Raw genomic sequence first — 10,945 nt, 5'->3', positions numbered from 1 at the left:
CTAGGCCTGAGATAGGCAATAAACAGATTACGTTGCAAGATGTCTGGACTGTAGTAAATAGAATTGAGAACTCTATACAGGGCACTGTAGTTCAACTTTGTCAGTTTTCCTCAGAAATTACAAAGAAAGTGGCTGAGCATGATTCTCAATTGGCAAATATGGGGAAGAAATTGGATAAAGTAGAAACATCTGTTGTTGCAATGCAATCATGTGTTGTATCTCATGTCAAGGATAATACTATATTACATCTTCAGTTGGAAAAAATGGAAAATGTTATGAGATCTAGAAACCTCAGGTTTTTGAATTTTCCTATTTCCCATTTTCTCTCTCCTTTGGAACTACTAAAAATGTATTTTAAAGATATACTTTCCTATACAGGTTTAGAAAAGTTCATTCCAGATAATCTTTATTATTTGCCTACTGGCATTAAAAAAATATCAGAAGAAGGGGGGAAGATCAACTAGTATCCCCTGATAGTTTAAACATTTCCCAATTTCTTGAATCATCAAAAGATTATATAGCCAAGAGAGCAACATTATTAGTCACTTTTATGACTGAAATAGAGAAACAAGATATACTTAAATTGTATTTTTTGAACAAAAATGCCCTGTTCTGTGGTCAACAGATAAATATCTTTCCAGATGTCTCTAGACAGACACAATACAGGAGGAAGCAATTCCTGCAACTCAAGGATAAAACCTTGGGTGTAGGTGCATCATTTTTTCTTAAGTTCCCCTGTAAATGTTTAGTGACTTTTCAGAATACTAAATATATATTTTTAGATCCAGCTCATTTAGAGAATTTTCTTATAGATAAACCTAAATTAGATATATTACCTGTTACTAATGCAGAAGCTGAGAAGGAATGAATATAGAGATTTATTGCCTGGTGTTATAGTTTATTGACTGATGTTTAGTTTCTTATATTACTTTCTGGAGGATAAAAACTGTGACAGGATTAGTCAACCCTCAATAATGTGGGCTTGTTTATGTTTATATTTTAATTTGAATTATTTTCTTCATATCTTGTATTTTTTGCTTGAGTTTGTTATGATGTAACAATAAAAATTTATAAAAAAAAAAAAAAAAAAAACTAGCTCTAATTTATCTTGACTGTAGCGGTTTTTAATGTTTTATTTTTGTATTTTGTGTTATTGCTGTTTTTTTATGATTGTGTTTTGTAAACTGCTTAGGTTTTAAGCGGATAACTTTGCTAAATTAGGGTTCCTTTAAAATTCATCTCTTTCTTTGAGGGCCTCATATTGCCAGTGATGAGGCCCTTTTACATAAAATTATAAGACTCAAATCTTGCTTGAGCAGCTATGATTTTAGGGTGTTGCTACACACACATCTTATCCTGCTAGGGTGCATAGGGACAGGTATGGCTAGTAGGAAAAAGGAAGTATTGATGCCCCTGTATAAGACTGGTGAGACCTCATTTAGAATATTGTGTACAATTCTGGAGACTGCACCTTCAAAAAGATATAAAAAGGATGGAGTTGGTCCAGAAGGCTACTAAAATGGTGCTTGGTCTTCGTCATAAGGAGTATGGGGACAGACTTAAAGATCTCAATCTGTATACCTTGGAGGAAAGGTGGGAGAGGGGAGATATGATAGAGACATTTAAATACCTATGTGGCGTTAATGTGCATGAGTCAAGTCTCTTTCATTTGAAAGGAAGTTCTGGATTGAGAGGACATAGGATGAAGTTAAGAGGTTATAGGCTCCGTAGTAATCTATGGAAATACTTTTTTACTGAAAGGGTGGTAGATGCGTGGAACAGTCTCCTGATAGAGGTGGTGGAGACAGAGCCTGTGTCTGATTTCAAGAAAGCCTGGGATCTCTTGGGATCACTTGGGATCTCTTAGAGAGAGGAAGAGATAATGGTTACTGTGGATGGGCAGACTGGATGAGCCATTTGGCCTTTATCTGCCATCATGTTTTTATTATAAAGTATAATGATCTTCTGCCAGCTTATAGTGACAGCTCCAACTAATTCAGAGCACATCTGTAAAGATATTGATGGGAGAGAGGAGGTTCAATCAAATCTTCCCATTGCTTGCTTTCCAGCATTGGCTCCTGGTTAGTTATTGGATTAATTTTAAAGTGCTGATTCTGATTCATCAGGCCTTACATACTGATCAATGTACGGTTGACAGATTGACTCATCATGGGCTTCACTTCTTGTCTGACATTTACTTGGAGATTCCCCCCCCCCTCCAATTGTTTGGATTAGCCTCAGTTTTGCTCTGATAAATGTAAATTTGACTGAAGACTTTTACAAAATTTTTATCAAGTGTTTCAAGTGAGAACTTGTGAGGGGAGAAAGCCTAGAGATACAGGTCTAGGGTTTCTTCTTTTGTGTTGTGTGTGTAGCATAATTTGTTTGGTCTGGATTTTTTTTTTTTCATTATGAACTGATTTGCAGTGCCTTGATTGGAAAAATAGGTCAAGCAAGTTTTATAATAATAATTAAACAGATTTGTATTTATTGCCTCTGTTTACTATACTGCATGATGACACATACGGTACTACACTTGCACAGGTTTTGAATGTTCAGGTACTGTAAGTCCTTGCTCCAAAGCACTTACAATGTAAGTATAAAGAGGAAAAAAAACCTGTGCTCTGAATTTACATACTATGCATTAATTATGGTTATAGAATCAAATGATTATAACCAGTCCAAATAGGAGCATATAGGCTCCAAAAATACTAACCAGGAAAGGAATGGAGAAGCAGCCTGGTAGTTAGTGCAGTGGTCTGAGAACCTGGGAAATAGGTTCACTTCCCATTGCAGCTCCTTGTGACTCTGGACAAGTCATTGAGCCCAGGAATAAGAATAAATATTTATTATTAGTTAATTATTAATATCTGTATATAATATGTAAACGTTTTGATTGTAACCCAGGAAGGCGAGGTAGCTTTGTGCTACCAGAGAGATGACGCAAAGATCACATTACGCTTCAGGTCACTTTTATTACACGACATTACATCATCTGCGGCTCACAAGGCTTTGCACGAGCAAGCAGCCGCCCTCATCTTTCTGGGGCGAGAAATCTGGGAAGGTGGGGGGGACTATTTCGTGTCGTAAGCTGACCTCAGCGGACGGATACGCGGCGACCGCCAGTCAGAGAGGGGCGTTCTCCTGTCCCGCGGGCGGCGGCTGCGTCACAGACAGGTCCCGGCTGTTCCTTTCATTCTTCCTTCTGCTGCCGAAGCCGCTCGCGCGTCATGGCGTCCGGTGCTCACCCTGCCGCCGCTGGCGCCTCTTCCCGCAGCACCGACGGCGGCATCCTCATCGGGGACCGCGTCTACTCCGAAGTCTACCTCACCATCGACAACTCGCTAATCCCGGAGGAGAGGCTTTCTCCCACCCCGTCCATGCAGGATGGCCTGGACCTGCACTCCGAGACGGATCTGCGCATCCTGGGCTGTGAACTCATCCAGTCCGCCGGCATCCTCCTCCGGTTGCCGCAGGTGAGGGCGCCGGGGGGTGTTGGTGGCCGTTCCGGGTTGGTTGGGGGGGGGGGGGGTCACACGTTTTCACATCGCGACGCCTCTGTGGCGCTTCTTTGTCCTAAAAAAAAAAAAAAGTGGGGGGAGGGAGAGTTGAAATCTACTCGCGCAACTGGTAAATTTCAGGGGGGGGAATAGTTGGGGTAGTTTCGTTTGGGGGAGGGGGGAAGGAAGCGCGAGCTTCCGCCGACTGCGCGAATGGAGGAAAAACTGCTTCACAAAATGGCGGCGCTGACATGGCGCTTTTTTCTTCGCAGGTGGCCATGGCCACGGGTCAGGTGTTGTTTCATCGCTTCTTCTACTCCAAGTCCTACGTGAAACACAGTTTCGAGGTGAGTACGGCTGGTTTGTGGGGAGGGAGGGGGGGAGGCGCTGATTCTATACTTCCGATGAAGCCTGAGCGGCCATTACGTGCCTGCCATGCTGGGAGCCGGAGGCTGGAGAGGACGCAGGACACACTTCCGGGGGTATCTGGCAGCCAAATATAGAGTTAATTAAAAAAAAAAAAAATAGGTGCCGTGGTTACCAGCGTTACCTACTCTGGTGGCCCCGTAATTATGTCTAAATGTGATTCATTAAGGAAAAAAATAAAATCTAGTCCCATTTTTTGGTTCGAATTAATATTGCTGTGAATGTTTGGGTTTTCATTGTTTTCGTAATGCTCAGGTGGTCTAATAACCTTTAACCAAATATGGGTTAGTGACTTAACGTTGGTAGTTGAAATATACACATGAACAAATACAGGCTTTGCCACCTTATGCCAACAGACAACCTAGAGTTTCTACCTGATGGCGCATAATTGTGCTGCAACATGTGAGAATATTTTTATTATGTTTCCATCATACTTAACTAGTATATTACACAGTGAGTCTTGTGTGTTAGTCTTGCTTTTACAGATTAGTAGAGAGGCTTCATTTCTGAAATATATTTATATTCTAAGGTTTGATTGTATTGATCACCCTGGTATGGTACAAATACTAGCTTATTAAATGCAGGCTGGTTAATGTTATTGGCCTGGAGAAGACCACTTGCAGCTTCTTCCCTCTCTTTTCATGCAGTCTTCTGTGGGGAGTGCTATTTGAAGCACATACCATGAACTAGTGTAGAAACTTGTATTTCATGCTAGTGACGTTTTTTTCAGATTGTTGCCATGGCTTGCATCAATCTCGCTTCAAAAATTGAAGAAGCACCTCGTCGTATCAGAGATGTAATTAATGTTTTTCACCATCTACGCCAGTTAAGAGGAAAAAGGTAAGAAGCTTTACTTTTTTGTTGTATTATAATTTCACAATTGATAAACTTTAACAACAAAAATGTGTTAATTTGGTCGTTGATATGTTAAGTGGCATCGTTACTGTCAAGTATACATTACATTCTTCTGATCTTTTGTGTTGGAGCAGAAAAAAACATTGACCACAAAAAATTCTCATGCTGTGACTGAGAAATGAAAACTCTAAAATGCACTGCTGTGTGGTTGTGCATAATAGTTCATGTGTGAGTCTGCAGTTAAATATTCCACATTGCAGGCTTTTTAATAACTATTCTTTGTATGCTCAATTTTAAAATGAATAACACTATCTCATTTTGCACAGTAGCATCAGATTACTAATTTTATGGTGTTAGTATTTTAAATACTGACTGCCTTTCTGTTTTATACTCTGTATGTGGAAACTCTTGGGTTGAAAAATCAAACTCCTTGATTTGATATTCCTGCTATGGCTTTCCCCATTGATCATCTTCTTTCTGAAGTGCTTGAGCACAAGCTTTCTGCACAGCTATGTTCTTTGGTGTAGATTAATTAAAAATCAGAGAGCTTTTTTCAGTTCATTTTTTTAGCAGTGGAGTATTGTTTATAATATCAAGCTATATGAAAATACGAGACCTTAAAAGGATTGAAGCCAAAACAGTTTCAAGGCAGGAGCAAGGCTTACAGGTATTATCTTCTGGGCAGGTTTATTTTCCGTAAGTGTAATTTTAAAATTCTTTTAACTATTATAAGTTAATGTTAGTTGCTCTCCTTGAATTCCGAGTTCAGCTGTCAAGACCCAATTTCTATCTGCTTAACTGACAGATGTTAAAACATAGTAGATGTAGTGAATGTGCCTGGCCTTAAATATTTAACTCTGGCCTGATTTGACATGCAGTACATATCTGTGGGGTTTTCCCTTAAAATATTGTACATCATGAAACAAATTACTAGGTTGTAACACTTTTCCACAAAGTTAACTAAGGGGGTCTTTTTATTAAGGCGCACTAAATGTTAAAGCGCCCATAGAATATAAAGGGTGCCCTAGCATTTAGCGGGCGCTAAATTGGTTAGCACGTCTTAATAAAAGGACCCCTAAATTCCACTTTGCATAACTAAGATGTTGCTGTTTGTATTGACTCTTAAATGTGTATAAAAGGTGATCACCATGAGTATCCTAATTTAGATTTTTCTGAGATTTTCATGAAATATGCTTTTTATATGCTAGATTTTAATATAGGAATTTTATTTTTAATCTGATATGGATAAGGGGTAAACATTTCAATTGTTATCAAAACATTGTACATGGCAAAATAAGTGGTCCTATAAATGAGCCATTACAAACAGACATCAAAAATAAGTTATGCTTTTCACCCTCAGCTAGAGGGGGGGGGTGTCAAAGTACCAAGAATTACATGCCTATTCTCCCCAACAGCATTTCTTACTAAAGAATAGCGCAAGTTACCTGCCCTATGGGCTCTGCTGTAGATAATGCTATTAGTAAAAGACTTCATTAGTCTTTCCTTCAAAACAGATTTATCACAATAAAGTGGGGGGGGGAGTCTTAATACAGAGCATGTTACCTGCGGCAAGGCCCATAAGAATAAAATGGGTCTTGTAGCAGATAACTAATTTAAGAAGGCCTTTTACTAAAGATAAACACATTAACAATAGGTCTTCCCACTGAGTAAAATAACATTAATAGAAACATTTATAAATAAATAAATATGAAACAGCCAGCTGATGCTTTACATCTTTTTTTGTCTTTGCTCAAGAGAGTAAGATCTTTATTTTCTTAAAGGACTAAATCACGATTTGTTTTTTTTTTTTTTTTTTTAAAAAGGTGCTTTGAAATAGATTTAATTGCGTGAAAAGGAAAATTGGAAATAATTATAGCTCTCTTCAAAGGTTTTTCCAAAGTCATCTTGAGTATTTGTCAGGTTACCCTTCAAGGAGAAAGAAACATACCCAGTCCACCTTCCATGGGAGACATGGAATTTAGATTAATAAAATGCCCTAGCTAAAAGTACAGCACTAGGGTTAGTTAAGAATATTCATAAAATAATTCTTGAACATTCTGCAGTCAATTTGCAGAAGGTTAATCTAGTTTTTGGAATGAATATTCACCAAATGTTTCCTAGCAGTATGACTTTTTTATATAAGCTACTCTAGGGATGGGTGTACTGTGGCCTGCAGGCCGAATGCAGCCTGGCATTGAATTTTATCCAGTCTGTAAGACCATGGGTAACATACACAGAAAATGTCATCATCTAGAGTTTTGGTAATTTTAAATCCTGTATTTCACAAACTTTCAGAATGGCCACTGTTTCCATTGTTTAGTTAAACTTATATAGCACAAGTTTATGGACCTATGTGCATTTCAGTAATGACATTTTGTAATGCTGTGACTTGCTTGGAATAGTTCTGACAGCAGTCCTCTCTGTGTTTAAAAGGTTTTCAATCCCTGCATTCACATAATCTATTTTTGTGTGCGAGTGCCTTCAGAAAATTATACTTGGACAGCAATTTAGGACATTTGCACATCTTTAATTGGCTGATACAGCATGAGTATGAAAGTATGTCAACAAGTTTCATGAAATTAATGCACCAGGGGTCTAGGATACTATAACACCATTTTGGAACAAACAGTTGCTTGAAGCTTGATTTAATTGAACCCCTAGTTTTACAGAGCTTCATATAGTAAGGTGGCCTCTTTGTAGTTTTTGGGGGTTTTTTTAGTTGAATGCCCGAGATGTTGCAACTAAAACATTTTAACGGCAACAGCTTCAGAGTGGAAATCAATCTACAATGATGCAATAGTTTCTGTAAAAGACAGTCCACAGAACATAAACACATATTTATACCCAAAAGGAAGCTGTGAATGCTTTCCCACATGTCCAAATTAACCTGCAGTGTTAATACAAATGTCTAAAAGCCATATTCAACAATGCTTTATCTAAAATTGTTCATACCAAACTGTTTCTAAGTTTTATTAGGGTTTGATATCCTACCTATCATAAAATGTCTAAGTGGCTTACAATAAAAAGTCAAAGGATAGGAGTGTATGAAGACATGATATGGATGTGAGAGGGAGAAAGAAATTACAATATTAATAGAAAAGTAGGGGAGGGAAACACAAAAGGAAAGATCTTGATGCTCAAACCGATGAGCTAAAATGTACCTGTAATGATACCGGAATATAGCTTTTTGGAGAAAGGCGCTTAGAGATAAGCATTGGAGTAAATATGAAGTCTGAAGTGGTTTGGGAGAAGATTCCATAGTTCAGGTTCCTGTACAGAAAAGATAAGAGCCACAAGTGGCATCTTAGAGGATTTCTCTGAATGTAGGGACAACCAGATAATTTTGATTAATGGATCTTAAAGTTCATGAGGGATTGTAAGGTGTCGCATGTCTACTGAGATAGAGAAGGACATCAACAGTGCGGATTTTGAAAAAGAGTAGGAATATTTTATAAGTGATACGGTGCGATATAGGTAGTCAATGGGCCAATTTTAGAAGGGGAGTGATGACATATTTCCTGTGGCTAGTTACTAATTTGATAGCAGTATTTTGAATGAGTTGAAGTATTTTTTAAGATCTTAATCTAAATAGCTTTGTATAATGAATTACAGTACTCTAAATGGCTAATTACAAGGAAGTGAACTAAAACGTTGATTGCTGAGGGTTATAAGAGAGAGCAGATGGAGTTTGAAAAAAGCTACATATAACTGAAGAAATCTGAAAAATGTTCTAGAATAATAGAGACTTGTGGGACTGGTGTATCATTTAATAGAATCGAGGAAAGAAAGAGATTGGCTATGATTGTTTACCGAAAAGTAATGTTGTAGACTTGGGTTAAAAATTAATTTGTTATGTTCAAGCCAAGTAGTCAAGTATTTCAACTTATTAATGGTGGAGATGTAGGGTAGGTTTTGTCAGAAGGGATCTATGGTGGATAAGATTTAAATATCAGCATACACATATGTAGTGAAGTCAAGTCTAATGATTTGAAGAATAGTTGAGTGGAGATAAATAGGTATTAAAGAGGGTGGGAGAAATAATAGATCCTTGAGAAACTCCTGAGGAAATAATGAAATGTCCGATATAACCATTAGTAAAACAAGTTGATCAAAAGAATGAGCCATCTCCAAACATTGGGGGATCGGAGGTGCTGTGCAGAGGCCTCTGTTAACATGATTTTATGTTAAATAGATTTGCATAGGTCAAGTGTATCTACAAACATAAATTTAGATAGGTCCCTGAACAGTATATAGCATAAATTTTGTATAACTAATCTATGACCTGTATTTTTATATGTTACCTTTTTGTTTGTACTGGGATTTAACCCACTCTGAATGCTATACTATAATAGCACAGAACTTGAATCTTCCAAACTGGAATACCTCCATGCCCTGAATATTTGTGTCTCTAGTACAGTATATGCAGTGCAAGCACACAACTTGAATATGAAATGGATAGAAAGTACATGCCAATCTGGGAAGCTGAATTTGAAAAGCTCAAGTTATCCACCATTATTCTTATAGTCTCTTTGCTTTGTCATCCAGTAATTCCTGATTCATAAACCAAGCTCTCAAATAAGCTTTTCTGAGAGCAGATTTCATATAGCATTTTTTGTTTATACTGAGACTAACCATCTACAGCAGTATTCTTCAACCTTTTGACACCTATGGACCGGCAGAAATAAAAGAATTATTTTGTGGACCGGCATTGGTCTGCCGACCAGCAATTGAAGAACACTGGGCTAAGTCGTGGGCCAGACCCCGCCCATCTCTGCCCCAGACCCGCCTCTGTAATAGTACTAATTGTAACACCACACATAATATAATCTTATTAACAACACATAATGGTTAACCACAAAATTAAACTATACAAAGCACACTGTATGCTTCTCAACATTCATTCCTACCAGAAAACAGATAACCCCATGTAAATATGGGACCAAAAACTAAAAGTACTAATATATACAAACAAACCTTAAGATGCACTACACCCCCTTCCCCCCCATCTTCCCCCCCCCCCCCGAGAAATAGAAACAAATGCATTTGTTCCTGACAGTGCAAAATACAGACATAGCAGATGAAAATTCTCAAAATTGACACAATTCAATCACTAAATTCAAAACCAAAATAATTCCCCCTACCTTTGTCTCCCTCCCTCCATGCTGTGCCTTACCTTCTGGCCTGCTTCTGACTGGCCGTTTTATGCTTCCCCCGGTGTTATAGTCGGGCCGGCTCCCTCTTCCTCACTGATGCATTGCGCAAAGCCATGGGCAGCAGCTCCTTGCGTTTCATCTGGAAGCATGTTGCAACGTCGGAGAGAAGGCTTCCGGTTCAGGCACAGGATGCACTTAGGAGCCGCTGCCTGTGGCTTTGTGCAATGCAGCAGTGAGGCAGAGGGAGCTGGCCTGAAGATAACGCAGCATCGATCGCACCATGGACCGGCGGCTGAAGAACACTGATCTACGGTGTATGCATATTCAGTCTGCCCATAATGCTTGATAATGTGTTCTCTGTCCCTGACTGAAGCTATGTTGGCAGGACCACTAAACTAATTCAAATTGATTAGCAGCATAAAAGCCATGTTAATACAGGCATGTCTACAGCTAGTTTGGAGAAGGTATTTTAATTGTAATTAGTTTATTGATCAGATAACAAACTCCATCAGAGGAGGTGATAGAGCAGCAAGATTAGTTTGGCATTAACAATTAGCGCCACTAGATATCCCTTTTGACCAGCACAACACTATCTGGGCAGTGAGCCCACTACCTATTTAGCTATCTGGATAAGAGTGAGAATTGCTCACATAAGAACATAAGGTCACTTTAAGGGTACTGCTCCTGCCTCTGCTTGCACTGGGTTCAAAATGGCCACAACCTTTAGTACTGCTAGGTTATCGCATAATGTCATGGCTGCATTACTGCTGCATCCTTAAGGTAGATCTGTTGGGGGGAGGCTTTTGAAGAGCAGATTATTATCTTTCATGTCAGTATCAACAGCATTAACTTTAATCACTATTAAAATCTGTGTTAATAGGCATGAGCAGTGATTTAAATTGTAATTAAAGGCAGACAGATGCATCTTCCACACATGTTCCACACATGTAGAACTTTTGTTTTATCTGCTGCTCCTCACAGTTGATCAGTGAGCTTTTTTCAACTGTCTGA

General features: G+C 38.6%; 1 protein-coding gene across 1 annotated transcript in view; it reads left to right on the top strand.

The window, feature by feature from the left end:
* The first annotated feature begins 3,030 nt into the window (after window positions 1-3,030).
* CCNL1 (cyclin L1) overlaps window positions 3,031-10,945 on the top strand; it is a 75,188-nt gene continuing 67,273 nt past the window's right edge. The window contains exons 1-3 of the mRNA XM_033957639.1: window positions 3,031-3,476; window positions 3,773-3,847; window positions 4,657-4,766. Coding sequence (XP_033813530.1) covers window positions 3,231-3,476; window positions 3,773-3,847; window positions 4,657-4,766 — 431 coding nt within the window. The 5' untranslated portion in view covers window positions 3,031-3,230. The remainder of the gene's footprint in view (window positions 3,477-3,772; window positions 3,848-4,656; window positions 4,767-10,945) is intronic.

This window comes from Geotrypetes seraphini, chromosome 9, assembly GCF_902459505.1.
Source record: "Geotrypetes seraphini chromosome 9, aGeoSer1.1, whole genome shotgun sequence".
In the NCBI taxonomy this organism is placed as follows: domain Eukaryota; kingdom Metazoa; phylum Chordata; class Amphibia; order Gymnophiona; family Dermophiidae; genus Geotrypetes; species Geotrypetes seraphini.
Note: the sequence above shows the minus strand (reverse complement) of the source record. Positions and strands in the feature narration are given on the sequence as shown.